The 18,145-nt window shown below is 48.3% G+C and overlaps 1 protein-coding gene and 1 long non-coding RNA gene across 3 annotated transcripts in view; one reads left to right on the top strand and one right to left on the bottom strand.

The window, feature by feature from the left end:
- The window catches only part of LOC127483150 (uncharacterized), a 56,233-nt gene extending 48,616 nt beyond the window's left edge, over positions 1–7,617 (bottom strand). The window contains exons 1-3 of one of the 2 annotated variants that reach the window (XR_007909100.2): positions 7,323–7,617; positions 5,878–5,948; positions 1,707–1,834 (exon numbers count right to left, since the gene is read on the bottom strand). This is a non-coding gene — a long non-coding RNA (uncharacterized lncRNA). The remainder of the gene's footprint in view (positions 1–1,706; positions 1,835–5,877; positions 5,949–7,322) is intronic. The other variant, XR_007909101.2, reaches the window with a different exon arrangement.
- Positions 6,675–17,843, top strand: LOC127483147 (uncharacterized). The gene is made up of 2 exons (XM_051819479.2): positions 6,675–7,407; positions 16,976–17,843. The coding sequence occupies exons 1-2, from the start codon at positions 6,801–6,803 to the stop codon at positions 17,101–17,103; spliced, it is 735 nt and encodes a 244-aa protein (XP_051675439.2). The 5' UTR covers positions 6,675–6,800; the 3' UTR covers positions 17,104–17,843.
- The last annotated feature ends 302 nt before the right edge of the window (positions 17,844–18,145 follow it).

The raw sequence follows: 18,145 nt of genomic DNA, 5'->3' as shown, positions 1-18,145 counted from the left end.
ATGTTAACAGTTCCATTCGCTTTCCTTCTTCCCCAGCTCCAAGGGTTAGAGAGCTGCTTCCTGCAGTTGTGGTCTCTGGCATCTTAATATCCTCTTTTTACACTTTTAGTTACTGTATTAGTCAGGGCTCTCCAGGGAAACAGAGCCAATAGGATAGACTCATAGGAAAATGTATGGAAAGAGATTTATTATGGGGGATTGGGTCATTGCAATTTTGCAGGCCAAGGAGTCCCATGATCTGCCCACTGAAAGCTGGAGGCCTAGAAAAGCCAGTGGTTATCAGCAGGTCCAAGACTCAGGAGCGCTGATGCCCCAGGGCAGGAGAAGGCAGGAGTCAGCTCCGGCGGGAAAGGTGAAATGTTTTTGTTCTATTCTGGCCCTTGGTGGAGTACAGGATGTCTAGGCACACTGTGAGAGCCACACTCTGTACCCAGTCTACTCATTCCAAATCTCTTCTGGAATCATCTTCACAGACATACTCAGAAAAATGTTCTCCAGTGATCTGAGCATCTCTCAGCCCTTCAAGTCTACACGTTAAGTCAAATACCACAATGATCCAGTTAACAATTTTGTACCCAGTTATGACTAACCTGGATGGCTTCTGCCTCCTAACTAGACCCTGACTGATATACCAGCTGCAAATATGGATTTACTTGTTAACACACCCACAATATTGTCTTTCCTATGAGTAAGCTCATGGTGCACATCCATTGCACTTGTCCTCCCAGAAACTAATCTTTTTATGTTGGCAAATTTCCCCACCCCTACTCTCTGTTCATGGAGTTTAGGCAGGACTGACTCTGTTCTTTATTGCAAGGAGTAGGTTCAGGATCATATGCAACTACAGCCTGTCCCGGCCTTAGTGGGTAGACATGTGCCCCAGATGCACTTGAAATCAGTGTCATCTTCCTAAATTCCCCAAGTGCCTGGGCAAATAAATCCCCAGATTATTTACAAAAGCTAGGTTGAGTTGTGTGCTTGTCTGTGATAAGCTCTTAAACAGAGGAGTAAACCTCCAGCAGTGGTCTTTCAGCAGACATGCAATGGACATTTGTGTGGGCAGTGACAATTCTCCGTGGCCTTCAAACCATACCTACAGTGGAGTTGGCAGTGGCAGGTAGGTGTGTGTCTCATGTGGTCTTCCTCCAGCCTCCAGCCTGGCTGGATTCTTACTGTCCATTTCCCCACAGAACCGACTCCACATGGCCACTGGCTGATGAAAAGGCAGAAGAACCTTGGCCAGTGGCTTGGTGCTTTGACATCCAGAATGTGTGAGACCAATGTCACTTTCCAGATGCCCATTCTAATTGACATTTAGCTTAATTACCTTACATGGTGATGGGGCCAGAACTGAAATACTTCCTCATATTACCTTCCAAATGTGGTTATCTGCGACTGATAGCTAAGTGAAGATAGGAATAGGAAGAGGGTTGACATTTATTGAATAGCATTATAGACAGAAATTGGACTAAGCACCTTTGTTTCACAACCAACATAGGAAATCTGTCTCACCATCCACTTTCGAAAGATGATAGAGGTGAGGCTTAGAAAGGTTACTCAACTGTTCAAGGTTAGAAGCTAATAGATTCAAATCCAGTTCCCTCTGCAATTAAGCTCACTCCCTTTCTCCACATCAGGAAGGATCAGGGAAGACAGCAGGATAGTTCAAAGAGAAACGACCATCACGGAAAACGTCTGTGTCCTACCTGTCTCCTTGTTTTTCACACCTCAAGCTCCGAGGCAGAAATATGGCTGGAAAACTGTTCTGAAGCATCTTTGCAGGCCACAATCGGATCCTGTGAATTCAGGGAAACAAATCCCAAAGCCGTAGTGCCTGCAAAGTTGGAAAAGTCTTGAGTAGTTTCTTGTCCAGCCACAAAAATATTGAAGTTTATATTGGTAGAGTGATTTACTGTCACCCATTAGCATATTTTATACTTCACTGAATTTAGATAGGCAAATTATATAAACATTTTATATATATAAGCAAAACATGTCAGATGTCAGGACTCAAAATATGTATTTAATTAAAGAAATACATCTCTTAAAAGCAAAGCCCTAAATACATATTAAACGATAGCCTAATCTGAAGGTAAATGAGATATGCCACCTTCCAGATATTAAGTGACCCACATAGACAGTAATACCTCCATTAATGAGGCAAATGCATTCTAATGGCAGACGTTAGTGTCAGAAACTTCATTACTCGCTGAGGCAATAACACAGAAGTCATAAGGACCTATCCGAGGAGGACAGAGAAGAAGTGGTACAGAGTGAAAGTATTAAATATTAACCAAAGTAACATCAAGTAGGCTGCTAGAGTATAAGTATCTGGAAGTTCTGAGAGAGATGGTTGGGGGAGGGACAAAGAAGAATCACAGGGCTAACCTGGGATCCTCCATGGAAGTGGGGAAGAACTTTGAAGAGGGCGCCTTTGGGGTAGCCTAGACTACAGCAGAATGGACTCAGCCCGAGTCAGTCACCCCAGCAGTCCCAGGCTTCAAGCCGGGAGCTGGCCTAGACCCATCTGCGAAAGAACACACGCTAGAGAAGAGACAGGACACCTGTGATCTCCTCCCAAGAGGCACCTAAAGGCAACAGGGACAAGACCAAGGTCCAGGGAGACACATAGGTGATTGCACTGAGTTCTCTATCTCCCCATTCATTTGCAAACCCCTGAGTAAGAGGGGGTACCTTGCATGACTCCATTGGAAGTAAACGACCATGTAAGGTTACCTGATTGCAGCTCCACCTTGACTAAAACTCACTTGTCAATGCACCAGACAATCAGGACAGGAAAATGACCCTGAGGGGATGGCTCCTCTTTTTCCTGATGAAGGCAAGGAGGCTGGGAGGCAGGTTAAGGGACTGGCCAGCTAAAGAGACAGAGGAGACAGCCAAGGATTGTGAGACTCAGAAATGAGAGGCTGGGGAACCCCTGACTTTGGCTGATTTCCTCTTTCTGCCATAAACCCTGCAGGACAAACATGCTTCTATTCACCGAGGTATTTTTGTCCCGTGCAGCTGTGCGGCTTAGCAGGAGCCTTGCCGATGAGCCATGTGACTCACGCCAACATGCTGCATGTGATTTATGAAGACGCAAAGCAGAAAACAGCCCGCTTCGTGATGAAGCCGCTTTGTTTTTAGAGGATTGGCTCATCAAGGATCGTGGTATCATTTGGTCCTTGCTTGCTTGTTCTGAGCCCGCCTCTGCCAGCGACTCTCCTGCTCCCCCCCTCCCTTCCCTGTTTGCACGACTCCCTGCTCAGATGAGGGTGCCTCCAGTTTGAAAAGAGAACGGACAGCCACAGCCAGAGGATCTGTAGCTCTCCACTGCCACAGGAGGTGTACTGACTCTCAACCCTGCCAACCACCCTGGCAGAAACGCCACTGGGGCCTGGAGCCCAAGGCGTGAACGAAGGGTGAAACGGGACCAAGTTTTACTGGGTCCAGGCTAGAGGATTCTTCGGGATTGTCTCCCTGCCTCACTGATTAGGAGAACAGCCTCGGTGATGCTTCTGGAACATGCACAGGGCAGAACGACCCTCCTTCCCTTCCTCTCTACCTCCCACTCCCCAGAAGGTGTCAAAAGGAAGGGGCTCAGCTCTCCATCTCTAAGAGCTTTAACACCTCCCTGTGAAACTTCTCCAGCTGGCCTGGACTCCACCTGTCTTTTCCTGCTCTCTCTCTCTCCCTGCTCCAGCAGCATGGTCCAGCAAGGCCAAGGGCCACATTTATTGCTTGAAAAATGGGAAAGTCATCCCAGTGGATAGCTAGCTCCGATTTGTGCCTGTGACACATAATGGCTGCTTTGTGACAAAGTAGCTGTGACCAAGAAAGCAACTTTGGCAATATCCTGTTTATCTGCTCCCAGGAATGTTCTGTTACCCACTGATAGCCCTTCCTCTCCCCCTCCCCCAATACAACGGAGCAGAAGAAAAGTCCCTCAGAATTTGTAAATAGCAACGCGGTCATAGGGCCTGCACTTTGAATACTTCCATCTCAGATTAAACTGTGGGAGGCTCAGGAGGGGACTGTATTCTTGCCGTCCAACTCGTTCATAAGATTTATAGTGGATCTTACTCCTACCAAAGAGGAGCACAAAGCAGAATTGGGAGATTTGCAAAAGAAACTCGAAATAACAAATTTTAAATTTTCACAGTGTATACCATGAGCCAACAAGATTCTATTTTAAGCTAGAAAATAAACAAAATGAAATAAAAGTTTTGAGACTTTTTTTTTTCCCTAGCCAAAGCCTTACATTCAGTATCCTATCCTTTGTTTAATTTTGTTGGAGCCACTTTGGGTGCAGCGTTTCCAGGGCAATTTTTGGGTTTTTTGTTTGTTTGATTTCTGTGTGGCCCAGCCCCGCCCCCACCAGCACACACACAAAGGACCCGGACAATTGGGTAGAGGTAGTAGCTGTTCTCTCTCCCCCTGAAGCTTTGAAGGTGCTTCCAGATGCATCAAAGTGCTTCACCGCTCTGTGCATCTCCCTCTAACATCAAAGCCTCCCTCCAGGAACGTGTAGTGCAGTATACCATGTCATTCTAAAAGAGCTATTACTCTCTATTTATTGTGCAAATTTTTATGGAGATGCCCTGGTATCTTACTGGCCAAACCACTTGACTTCATAGTACTTTCTTCTAGCTATTATTCAGAACTGTCTAGGAAAATTATCAGAGAGCCTGAAACTAGTCCTGCTGACTTTTTTACCCTTTCAGTGTCTCCGATGCTACCCCCTGTTTTGCTAGGTTCTACCAGCAAAGCAGCTGGAGAACCTTTTTCTTAGGAGCTGGGAAGGAGCTAATTAGTTTTAAGTTGCAATTAAAGAAAAAAGTTTCACCTTTATAAAATTATAGGCAGAAGATTCTGAAATGAATAGATCTGAGATATAAGAGCTAATAGGTACGCTGGGTTGGACTATCTAATAGAATTTTTTTTATTTGACAGGGTTATAGACAGTGAGAGAGAGAGACAGAGAGAAAGGTCTTCCTTTCTTTGGTTCACTCCCCAAATGGCCGCCACGGCTGGTGCTGTGTTGATCTGAAGCCAGGAGTCAGGTGCTTCTCCTGGTCTCCCATGTGGGTGCAGGGCCCAAACACTTGGGCCATCCTCCACTGCCTTCCTGGGCCACAGCAGAGAGCTGGACTGGAAGAGGAGCAACCGGGACTAGAACTGGCGCCCATATGGGATGCCGGCACCGCAGGTGGAGGATTAACCAAGTGAGCCACAGCACCGGCCCTATCTAATAGAATTTTCTGCAATGATGGAAATGTTCTGTAATTCTGTGTTGTCTAACATGGTGGCTACTGAGCAATTGAAATATAGCTTGGGGTGAGCACTTGGTGCAGCGGTTAAGACACCTGGTGGGACACCCGCATTCCATATCAGAGTGCCCGGGGTTCAGGTGCTGCTTCTGCTTCTGATTTCAGCAGCCTGAGAATTCACACCCTGGGAGGCAGTAGATGATGGTTCAAGTAACTGGTTCTCTGCCATCCATGTGGGAGACCCGGATTGAGTTCTGGGCTCCTGGCCCAGTCCTGACTGTTACAGGACGTTTGGGAAGTGAACCATTGGAGGGCAGGTCTCTCTCTGTATTCTGCCGCTGCCTGTCTGCCTTTCAAATAAAAATAAACAAATTGATAAAAATTTTAAAAAAATATGGTTAGTATGACTGAAGAATTAAGCTAAAATTTTCATTTAATGTTTGTTTACTTAAATTGTCACTGTGGCTAGTGGCAACTGTATTGAGTCCCACAGCTCTAGAAATTAACTGTGTGGGGGGCCAGGGCGGGGGAGGGGTCAGTGGTGTGCTTAGAAAAATCTAAGACCTAGGTTGGAGGGAAGAGAAGGAAAAGGAAGAAAAATCCGTACCTATTTGAACCTTTCTGGAAGAATCCTTCTGAGCTGTCACCACAGTCTCTGCGGCAGGCCCGCAGTCAGTCCTGGAGAGAAGAACCTCATCATTTATTTTCATTAATCATTAGGGAGCAAAACTGCCATGCCCACGTCCATGCCGGGCACTCTCCTGCATTCGTGCCTACTGATTGATAGCATTTCCAGTCATCTCGCGCCAGGCAACGACGAGGGGGAGAGGTTATGAAATTGCCTCCTCACTTAGCAGCCCAAGCCAATAATGTGTCATTGTGTGGGGCTGTCACTTTTACACATCCAGGGTGCCCAGTAACAGGTAAGACACCCGCCCTTCTAAAGCAACAGAAATCAGCAGTTGTGCAAGTGGAGCGGGCTCACGCTGAGGTCGCAGAACCCTCAGGCCCCGTCCACTTGTCTGATGGGAGGTCTTCAAAATGTTCCCTGAGCTGGCCAAAACCCGGGATACTTTGTGGGGACTCCAAACTCGGGTTGTCGTGGGCGGCCTCCTGGGACAGGGGCCCCCAAGTCCCAGTCACCCAGCCCCTTCCTCTGTTTTCATTTTCCTGTTAGGTTCTAATAAGGAAGCCTGGAAGAAGAAATCTTGGAAAGTATAAGGAACCAGACATTAGTTAAGTCTTTCTCCATGCAGGGGGTGGGGGGAAGTTTGTTAATTAACCCACATTCCACTTCTGCAAAGTTCTCTCTCTCTCTCTCTCTCTCTCTCTCTCTCTCTCTCTCTCTCTCTCTCTCTCTCTGCCTCCTGATCTAGCCAGCCGGGGCGCATTTCTTAGCAAGATACTGAAGAGTGTGGCGCCAAGAGCCGGTGCCTTTTGCATCCTGAAGTCTTTTGTTTTCCCCTGCGGCCGCCGGCTCCACAGAGACGGTCCAGTCAGATAAAACGAGGCCGCAGCGTGCCGTTCAAGATGTCAGCTAGCCGCACTTCTGGAAACCCAATGTCCCGCAGGTACCGGGTAGCCCCAGAGGTCAGGCGGCGGCGCCCAGACCGGGTTCTCGGACTAGGAACGGGGGCGGGGAGCCTGGGAGCGCAGCCGCGCGTCCTCACCCCGGCCCGCTCCTCCCCTTCCCCGGCTGCCACTACTTTCTATCTCCATTGTTCCCCTCGGCGCGGCAGCCAGGCCGAGCACGCGCTCCGCAGCCAGCAACTTCCTCTGAAGCGGCGGCGCCTAATTACAAGCAGCTGCTGGGCTGCCGGCTGGCCAGCCCCGCGCGCGCGAGCGAGCGAGCGAGCGAGCGAGCACGCAGCCCGCGCCGCCGCCTGCCAGGGAGGCTGCGGCCTGCGCGTGGCGGCCGTCCCTGTGCCCAGGACGTGCCCACCCGCCCTGTCAGAGTGGGGAGCGGCCCTTCTGTCTGTCTGTCTGGCTGTGGCTCCCGGGGCCCATGTCCGAGTTGTTTCCATTGTTAAAGGGGAAGCCGCCTGCCCTCACCTGCAGCTTCCCTCCCCTGGCGGGCCTGTTGTCTGCGTTGTGCCACCGCAAGGGACTGATGCCTGGCAGGCCGGAGCGGCTTCTGGTGAGCGGAGGCACTTCGGGAGCTGTACACAGCGCTCAGCTAGCATGGGGCTGAAAGACGATCAGTGTTGCCTAAGAGCTAAGCACGCACCAGGGGGAAGACCCCAACAAACCCAGCTTGACAGGAGCGCTGGGCAAGAGCGCTGAGGACTTGCCCGGGTCGCTCCTCAGAGCTCTGAGTTCATTTTGCAACAGCGGTGATCTTTCAGGCTTGGCTACAAAGATGACTGGGATCCAAAATTAGGCTTTGAATGTGTAACACAAGGCTCCCGGCCACACCCACCACCGCCTCTCTCTGCCCCGTGCTGCGGCTTCAGAACCTGGCCCCGGGCCAGATCTGGCCCTTCTGGCTTCCGAGGGAGTGGCTGGTTGCAGGCGGGGCTCTAGCGTGGGTGAGGGCATGTGGCGCAATACAGGAGGCACAGGGGAGACGGACATGCTTGGGAATGACACAGCGCCCTCAGAGCGTCCACCCCAGCAGTCCACAGCTGGTGAAGACCATTGCAAGATCCAGGGCACCTGGGGCTGCCTGCATGGCGGCTGCCCGCCTGTGCCTTCCAGCCTAGGGCTCATGGCCGTTCAACAGCGGGAGAGCTGTTCACTCTCCAAACGCCTGCAACTGCCAGGGCAGAGCCAGACTGAGGCCAGGAACCAGGAACTCCCACAGGGTCGGCCACATGGGTGGCAGGGACCCCACTGCTAGAGCCATCATCTGCTGGCTCGCAGCCCCAGGTGCATTAGCAGGGAGCTGGATCGGAAGCAGAGGAGATGGAACGGATGGATGCAGGAGTCCCAAGGGACAACTTAACCAGCTTGCCCACAACACCAGCCCCCAAGCTGCTCGTTTTACAGGGCTGTTTCCAAGCATGCAGGCCCTGGCATGAGAGGCTCGTGTGGGCCAGACAGGAGCCTCTTCCAGGGGGCCTATTCTTTCTGTCTGGGCTTCAGCAGTCACTCCGCGGCCTGCAGCTGCCTCCAGCTGTTTGTTGAATTGTGTTCCCTTCGCAGCCTTCTTTGTTTCAAATCTCAGTAAAATCGCACCTCCTGCATGGTCCTGGGCAGAGGGGCACGGGCTAGGAAGGAATAGTAAGAGTGACCGGGGTGAGCCAAGGTCGGGCCCAGAATGCGAGTTGTCGCTGAGTGCTTGGGAACCGTGGAATACGTTCTCCATCAGCCACCAAACATCTCTGCAGCTTAACTCCCTCCAGGAAAAAATACCCGTCTAGAGAGTTTTTTTGGTGTTGGATCCATGGCCTGCCTTCTGACGCTTAACAAGCACAGAGGGAACCATCGCAGCACGGAATGGCAGCACGAGGCGGCGATTTCAGCCCGTGCTGCTGCGAACCGCGCCACCGGCTCCTGCCCTCGGCAGCCTGCAGGGCCCAGGGACTCCGTGATGTGGTTTTTGGCAGGTTTGTCTGCGAGCCTGCGATGAGGTACAAGCTGAACGGAGGTCTCACCTGAGAACATCAGGGCCGAGACACTGTTCTCTGAAGCAGGACCGTGGGAAGGTAGGTGCACATGGTTGAGTTGGCTCAGCAAGCGGAGAAAAAGAGAAACACGAGAATGGGGGGTGGGGGGCGATAAAAAGTGTTCAGCTTTATAACAAATGAAGTTGAAAAGGGTAAGCTCTGGATTTTGAGAGAGGAGGTTTAGGTTTAGATGGTTTTCCTCGCTCTCTCGCTAATTATCGGCATGGCGCTGGCAATTCACCGACATCTCCTCACTTAGGTTTTCTCATCTGTGAAATAGGGTGAAGACGGCAACTGTTTTGCATTCTGCCATGAGTGCAAGTGTGTGTGTGTGTGTGTGTGTGTGTGTGTGTGTGACTGTGTGTGTTTGGTGGGAGCAAGAGGGGGAAAATGTTAGACATGTTAGAAACGTATTTTATAGAAGAAAGGTAAACTATTTGTAATAATAGCATCCACCTGTGCACCTTCTAACATGTGTATTTTCTTATATATAAATGACTCACTAGGTCCACAAAATTGGAATGGGTTTTTGATGGAAAAGAAATGTCATTCCTTTTTCAGGTATAAGATCATCTTTTTAAATTTATTTATTAACTATTTTTTAAGACTTATTTATATATTTGAAAGGCCAACAGAGAGAGGGAGAAGAGAGATCTTCCATGCACTGGCTCACTCTCCAAGTGGTAGTAACAGCCAGAGCTGGACCAGGCTGAAGCCAGGAGCCTGGAATTCCATCTGGGTCTCCCACATGGCTGGCAGGGGCCCAAGTACTTGGGCCATCTTTTGCTGCTTTCCCAGGTGCATTAGCAGGGAGCTAGACTGGAAATGGAGTAGCCAGGACTTGAGCCAGCACTCTGATATGGGATACCAACATTGCAAGCAGAGCTCAACCCACTGCACCACAGCACCAGCCCCATCTTTTTAGTTTTAAAAATCGTCTGTTCTGTAATTTTTAAGCTATTAGATGAGGTTGTATTATACCCCATAAAGGAAGCATGGAGGCTTTCAGGCCCTTCTGGCACCTGTGAGTGCTTTACAAAGATGTCCACCACACTCGAGGGCAAGGTATCATGTGTCACTCCTCCCACCAACACATGGAGAAACTGAAACCTGAAGAGGTGAGGGGAGGTCACCAGGGCAGCAGGTGATGGGTTGGCTTCTGGTCCCTGCCTCCAAACCCTGCTTCAATTTGTCTGCCTTATAAACAGCCATCAATAACTTCATGTCCAGGCCACACACTGTCAACCAGGACCCACAGTGTGCAAAGCATCTGTGTGCAAATGAGACGACCCCACCCCCTTCCTTGGGGGACACAGGATACTGAACAGGAATAGAGGAGAAAGAAAAAACTGCCACCACTGGAGTTGTACACTCCATCCAAGGCCATTCTCACAGTGAAATTCCAGGAAAAGTAAGCAATGAGTGGCAAATTCAATATCATCGGTCAATCCACTACTAACGGGTCAAGATCACTTCAACCTTATGACAGAACCTCCCAAACATCTACTGTATCGAAAAATCTATTTTTAACATGAAGAGATTTTTCTTTTCCCATGCAGAGAAATAGACTGATGATAAAATAATTAAAATTTCATGTTGGTGTTCACATGTTGTGATAATGCATATCATCATGTGCAAGTCAACAGATACTTGGGTTGATGGAACATTTCTGTTTAAAACTTCAGGTTGTGACCCATTTCCTTTTGCACATTGTCTGTGTGGCCGTAGCCTGGTTCTGCAGCAGCTCTGCAACCACGGGCTCTGAGCTTTGGTCTCCTCCTTTTCCTCAGAAATGGGAGCCAAGGGCCTATCTCAGGGTTTCCACAAGGACTAATTGACTTCATGTTTGTAACAATATTGAAAACAACCCTGGCACCGAGTGTATAGGATTTCCTTCTTCACCACCTTGAAAATATTTTTTAAAAGATTTTATTTACTTATTTGAGAGAGAGAGAGAGTTACAGACAGAGAGGGAGAGACAGAGAGAAAGGTCTTCCATCTGCTAATTCACTCCCCAAATGGCCGGAGCTGCCCGATCCTAAGCCAGGAGCCAGGAGCTTCTCCCAGGTCTCCCATATGGGTACAGGGGCCCAAGGACTTGGGCCACCTTCTACAGTTGTCCCAGGCCACAGCAGAGAGCTGGATTGGACAAGGAGCATCCAGGACTCAAAGCGACACCCATACGGGATGCTTACCACAGGCAGAGGCTTAGCCTATTACAACACAGCGCCAGCTCCAGGATATATTCTTTTTATTTTATTTTATTTTTTATTTTTGACAGGCAGAGTGGACAGTGAGAGAGAGAGAAAGAGAGAGAGAGGTCTTCCTTTTGCCGTTGGTTCACCCTCCAATGGCTGGTGCACCGCGCTGATCCGAAGGCAGGAGCCAGGTGCTTCTCCTGGTCTCCCATGTGGGTGCAGGGCCCAAGGACTTGGGCCATCCTCCACTGCACTCCCTGGCCACGGCAGAGAGCTGGCCTGGAAGAGGGGCAACCGGGACAGAATCTGGCACCCCGACTGGAACTAGAACCCAGTGTGCCGGCACCGCAAGGTGGAGGATTAGCCTATTGAGCCACGGCGCCGGCCCCAGAATATATTCTTTATATAGCACTTTAATTGTTGGAAGTACTTTCATACACCTTGCACATGATTCTATAAGGAAGCTAAGGAAGGTGTAATTATGCCTTCCATCTATACATGTATGAGAAAATTCTTTCTCTGAGAGTTTCAGTAACTTGCTCAGAGTCACACAGAAAAATTAGAACAGAACTGGAAGCCTGGACCCAGTCTCCCATCCTGGGATCTTTCCATTTAATTCCCTCTTTGGTTATCCTTGTCTCTACCTCAAGAAAGCACCTGGTTTGGAGCCCATCACAAACCAATCCCAGCTCCCAGGAGGCAGCTCTTTGGTGCCTTTTCCCAACCCTCCCTGCACTGTAAGCCCAGCATCAGTCCCTTCCCATTCTTCAGTGACTTCCTTCTTCATCCATTCAGGTCTGCATGTTCGGAGTCTAGTCTATGTAGCATATGAAATCGGGAGAATTTTATTTTACAAGAAAGAGGTTGAGTTAGATTCCACCATTCATGTTGCTAAATATCTGCAGTGTGATAAAATCATCCCAAATGTCACCAGTCCCTGGGGGACTTATTAATAATTAAGCAATTTGAGTTCACTTAGGAATGCAGATTCCATTTAACAACAGAATGTACACTAAATATGTCCATTATATTACAGCTTGCAGCAGAATATGTTAGAGCTCTCAGCTGGGGTTCTCCAGGACAGATGAGAAAGTTAATGTAGGTATCAGTCTTTCCTAAAGGCAGCACAGAAGCCAAAAGTAGCATCTTGGATTGGTTTATAGATTTTGTGTTTATTAGGAATGTTTATTAGAATGACTAATAATGGAAGAAGCAATGAGGGGAGGGAAGGAAAGCGGTGGGGTGGGGAGAGCCAGGAGAAGCCCCAAGGAAATGGGAAGAGAAGACCCAGTGTCTGCGGAGGAGTGAAGCATTTGTCCCACAATGATTCCTAAGGAACAGATCAGGAAAACCATCATTCTGTTATGTCCCACTGTATGGGAAGGCCATGTACATGCTTACTTTGCTCACATACACTTTCTCTCTAAAACGTAGTTCTGTTTTGTTTTTAAAAGATATTTAATTCATGGGGACTGGCTTTGTGGTATAGCTGGTAAAGCCTCTGCATAGCCAGCATCCCACATGGGCGCCAGCTTGAGTCCTGGCTGCTGCACTTCTGAGCCAGCTCCCTGCTAATGCGCCTGGGAAAGCAGTGGAGGATGGCCCAAGTGCTTGGGCCCTGCACCCATGTGGCAGACTCATAGGAAGCTCCTGGTTCCTGACTTCAGCCTGGCCCAGCCCTAGACCATTGTGGCCATTTGGGGAATGAACCAGCGGATGGAAGATCTTTCTCTGTCTCCCTGTAACTCTGACTTTTGAATAAATAAATGAATCTTTTATTAAAAAAAAAAGAACCTGTTACAATTCTTTTTCTCTTCCAGAGGTTTACTTTTTTTTTTCTTTAACAGGCAGAGTGGACAGTGAGAGAGAGAGAGAGACAGAGAGAAAGGTCTTCCTTTTCCGTTGGTTTACCCCGCTATGGCTGCTGTGGCCGGCACACCGCGCTGATCTGATCTGAAGCTAGGAGCAGGTGCTTCTCCTGGTCTCCCATGTGGGTGCAGGGCCCAAAGACTGGGCCATCCTCCACTGCACTCCCGGGCCACAGCAGAGAGCTGGACTGGAAGAGGAGCAACCAGGACAGAATCCGGCGCCCCGACCGGGACTAGAACCTGGGGTGCTGGCGCCACAGGCGGAGGATTAGCCTATTGAGCCACGGTGCCAGCCCAGAGGTTTACTCTTACTTCCTAGGTCTACCTCCTTTTGGAGATGATCAAGGGGAGGAAGAGAGAGCAAGCAAGGGGAGGGGCACTGTAGGTGAGACTGTGGGAAATGGGTCTCTCCAGGCTTTAGTCTTGGAGCTCTAGCTCCAACCTTGACCTTGCCCATGCTATTAAACTTCTCTCTCTGGGCTCCTTTCCTTACCACTAGCAGTTTTCATGATCTTAGACACCCTCCCTAGCCTCAGTATTTCAGAAGGCTAGACTTGGAGCAAGCAGCATTGAGGCATTTCCTTTTAGAGGAAAATGACTGTGGATAAAGTCTTCCACTTCCTTGTTTTTCAAATGGAAACTACACTGTAAGCCATGTCACTTCTTTCCTCCCTCAAAGCACCTGCCAACTGAATCAATGAGCCATGAATTTAGCCATAAAAGCCCCCATGATAGAGCAAACACCTGCCCTGTCAGTGGAATGGGACAGGCTGTCACCAGGAAGCTGAGTGCAGGGAAGACCATGTTCTTGTGCAGGGTCATAGCTGGGGTGCTGGTCAAGACAGGACAGCCATAGTGTGCAGCCTCTTAACTTTCATCTGGACATCAGTGGGATTCGAGGTGCAGCTGGTACAGCTTGAGGGCCCTGCCAGTCTGAGAAAGGGATGGGTCTGTCTGGGGCACACTCAGCTAGTACTCTCTGTTGATAGACACTGGGCCCTACAAATAGGCTGTTGAGTGGATTCAGACCCCAGTTCTTGAAAAGAACTTAGCTGATGGAGAGGAATGTGAAAAGAAATGGGGGAGAGTGCCCTGAGGGGCTGGCGCTGTGGCTCACTTGGTTAATCCTCTACCTGCGGCGCTGGCATCCCATATGGGCGCCAGTTCTAGTCCCGGTTGCCCCTCTTCCAGTCCAGCTCTCTGCTGATTGTGAAAGTCATTGTTATTTTTCCCTGCTATGACCTAGCTTGTCCCAAATGACAACAAAGTGTGTTATACGTCACCATTTATAGAAGCAGAGGTGAAATGTGCTTTGACACACACACATACACCCCAACTCCACCACTATTACCACCCACCCACCTGAGAAGTTGAAGAATTGCTTTGTTCTTGAAAAAAATCTAGAAAATTCTATAGGTACATCGAGGATAATCCACTGAACAGTGGGATCCATATGGGACATCACATGGGGGCTGTGGGGTCACATCAGACAGGAGATGTGGCCTCCCTCCTCAGCAGGATTAACAGAAAATGTGTGTACAGGTGTGTTGTGCATGGGAATTGTTACCTGGTTCAGTCGCTGTGATTTTTCACACTTCAGACTTCTGGCAAACGCATCCTTAAAATGTCAGGGCTCTAAGCATAATCACGGATTTTCCAAGTTGGCAGAACTGTGGCCCTACCAATTCATGGCACAGATGATTAAGCTGCGGCCCAGAGAAGGTAGGGAGATTAAGTGTGGGTCACCCAGTTGGTTAGCCAGAGATCTGGGCATGGAATTCGGGTCTCTTGACTCCTGGTCCTATGTTCTTCCCACTCAGGGTAGATTCTAGAAGACCTGTTTTGTAGAATTTCCTTTGGGCTTTGTACTCAGCTGGAGACAATAAATCACATTATGGGTTTAGGTATCGCGTCTTCAGCAGCTGAACCAAACACTCTCCACTCTCACCCCACTCTTGCAGGGTCCTGTGCAGAGGAATTCGACAGGAGCACTCTGTTCCCAGAGCACATGGGTTCTTTCTCATCAGAGCTCTTTTTCTTTGTCCTGAGGTTAATTTCTCTTTGGCCTCAATTTCTTTTTTCTCTGAGCCTAATCACTTACCTTAGTTTGTAAACCATCACTTACATAAGTCACCTTTAAATTTAGGAGACACTAAGCATAGCTAAATCAACCCGTAGTACCTGAAAAATCACCTGAGTTTGTGTAGCATTCCTGTCCTCCCCTCAGAGTGACCTCATGGTGGGAGGGGCCTTTGAAATCATGTCAGATATCAAATCTCTCTTTTGAAGACAAGGCTAAATGACTTGCCCAATAGTAGTGGGCAGAGAAGGGAATGGAATGGCTCTCCTAGACTCCCTGGTGTTCCCTCTTTCTATTTTGTCACACACCATCTTGCCAAAATCTTGCTTTACATCCTCTCTTGGCTCCTGTCCAACCCCAGGTAGATATGAATGACAATGAGACGAAGACGATATGTCCATAGAAAGATGTAGTTAGAATACCTCTGAGCAGAAGGATCTGCTCCACTTCTCTTTGCTGCTGGACAGCACTGTCCGTTGCCCTGCCAGACTGAGAGAGCCGGGCATCATGATAAGCAGTGCTTGAGTAAGTCTTGAGAAGGGTCCTGTGGCCAACTTCTGGAAGCAGAACCACCCAAAACCATCCTGTTGATGTTTGGCCGGCCCAGGGGACATCCCTTCAGCCTTTGTGGGCTGCTTGTGTTCCAGGGCAAGTTGGTGAGTCTATCTCATCCTTGAACGTGAAGCAGGTCTAATAGGTGATCCTCATGGACTGGCTCAAGAAGTTGGCTATGTGTTGATTCTGCTCTGTAGATTTTTATTTAGTTTTGTCTAGAAGCAGGTGCCACATAGGCACACGTGCCATTGGCCAGCCCCAGATTTCTTTTTGTTATTATTTTATTTTTCCAACACTTTGGTATTTTTAGAGCATGACCACTGAGAAGTGAAATTCAATGAAGTTTTTTTTTCCTTGTTTTTCAGTGGTGGTGAAATTTATTGGCTTCCAATAGAATTTTCATCGTGTGGGTTAGCATTTAATCTTGGTCCACTTTTTGACTTTTCACACCCTTTACAATATTAGAAATCTTAGAGATGAGTCAATATCCTTTGAAAGTTGATTCAAGAACAGTGCATCAGCAATCACTATGAAGATTCATAAATGGCTTTAAAAGAGCATGATCTATGGATTTTGAAGTTGAAAGTACCTCCCTAAGACCTGAACACTTAGGTTTCTTTACCCCAGAACAGATAAGTACTGAAGCTAGTCCTAAACTGTCAGTGGTGTGCACTGGGTGTGAGGAATACCAGCAAAAAATTGGCAGAATCTTCTTGGGATCTCATTGAGCTTCTTTAGTGGGATTAACAACCGGCCATGTGTGAGCCAACTCACATTATCAAAGCCTTTTGTAAACCTAGCAGATACAGCACACTTCCTCTGTACAGGGAACCACAAGTACCACAGGGAAGTCACTCCCACCTCACCACGGCAGCCCGAACACACAGCTGTCTCGCAAGTGTACAACTGACTGTATTGTGCAATCATTAGTCTGCCAGGGAGCAGACCTGTATTTTTCTACATAGGAAAGTGGGGGGCCGGCGCTGCGGCTCACTAGGCTAATCCTCCGCCTGCAGCACCGGCACCCTGGGTTCTAGTCCTGTTTGGGGCACCGGATTCTGTCCCAGTTGCTCCTCTTCCAGTCCAGCTCTCTGCTGTGGTCCAGGAGTGCAGTGGAGGATGGCCCAGGTCCTTGGGCCCTGCACCCACATGGGAGACCAGGAGGAAGCACCTGCTCCTGGCTTCGGATCAGTGCAGCGTGCCGGCCGCAACACGCCAGCCGTAGCAGCCACTTGGGGGGTGAACCAACGGAAAAAGGAAGACCTTTCTCTCTGTCTCTCTCTCTCTCTCTCACTGTCTAACTCTGCCTGTCAAAAAATAAATAAATAAAAATTAAGAAAAGCAGAAAGTGGGGAAGGTTTTGAGAGCTATCTTATTCCTACTGCTTGTCTTTCAGAAAGAATGACGAACCTGATATCTTGCTGTCTGTCCTTGACACCTCATGGAATGAGGAATGATAAACACAGCAAACCAAGTAGCTTCTTCTGTTTCAACCTGGAAATTTCCTCAGGTTCAGGGCTGTGACTATAAGTCATGATCTGGCTCCAGTTTCTTCAGCTGGAGCAAATTCATATGTTGAGACCATGTTTCCATGGGTGCTTCAAGAGGTGGTGCGTTCCTCCCTGTGGAGAGACCCAGCCTCAAGCTGGTTGGCTATTCAGAGAGAGAGTTAAATGAAAGGGATTTAAAAATTGGTTGGGTGGCCAGACTAGATGACCCAAACAAACCCTGATTGGTTTTCATTCTAGCATGTTCTCTAGTCTGCAGAATCTGGAATGTTTAGTGTTCTACCCTTGAAACAAAGCACACTTTTCCCTGCACAGGGCCTTAGCCTATGCCATCTATGCCCCACCCTCATACATATTGCATAGATTTTTAAAAAAAGTTCATATGTTGATTTAAATGTTTTCTGCTCAGAGACACCATTTCTGACCCCTCTATTATAGAATAGCACTATGATATTCCCTGTCTCTGAATCTGTTTGGTTTTCTCCCCAAACGTATGCAGTTTGTAAGAATGCACACTTGTTTGTGGGATGATGGTCTATATACCGTAAAAAGTAATCCATGTCTGTTTTTGTCATTAGTATGAATTTGTGCTTAGTGCATAATTGGTACTTAAATAATTGTTTAATGTCTAGCTGAATGAATGAATATTAAAATTAGAGTAGATTCATGTATAGCATCCAAAGCTTCAGGATTTGATGGTTGTGTGGAATGTTTAGAGACAACCTACTCCTTCTTTTTCAGTAAAGAATAAATACCCTCAGTTTCTCCTTTTCTCTACTTTGTAAGGTTGCTCATTGAGCTATGCAAATTTTTAAGCACTGTATAGCTATTTTTGATTAGGTCACATTAGGACGTGTGTACTGTGCCATCAGAAATCTCAGCCAAAGTTGTTTTTTGTTTTGTTTGCTCTTTAAACAATACCCAAGACTTGGACATATGCTGTCTAGCCATTCCTTTCTGGATCACCTGGGATGGTCTTATCACTCTGCAGACTTCATACACCACCTTTAGCTTGTCTATCTAGAGTGTGCAGATCCTTGAGAATTTCTGCTGGCCCT

The sequence above is a fragment of the Oryctolagus cuniculus genome, chromosome 8 (assembly GCF_964237555.1).
Source record: "Oryctolagus cuniculus chromosome 8, mOryCun1.1, whole genome shotgun sequence".
Lineage (NCBI taxonomy): Eukaryota > Metazoa > Chordata > Mammalia > Lagomorpha > Leporidae > Oryctolagus > Oryctolagus cuniculus.
Note: the sequence above shows the minus strand (reverse complement) of the source record. Positions and strands in the feature narration are given on the sequence as shown.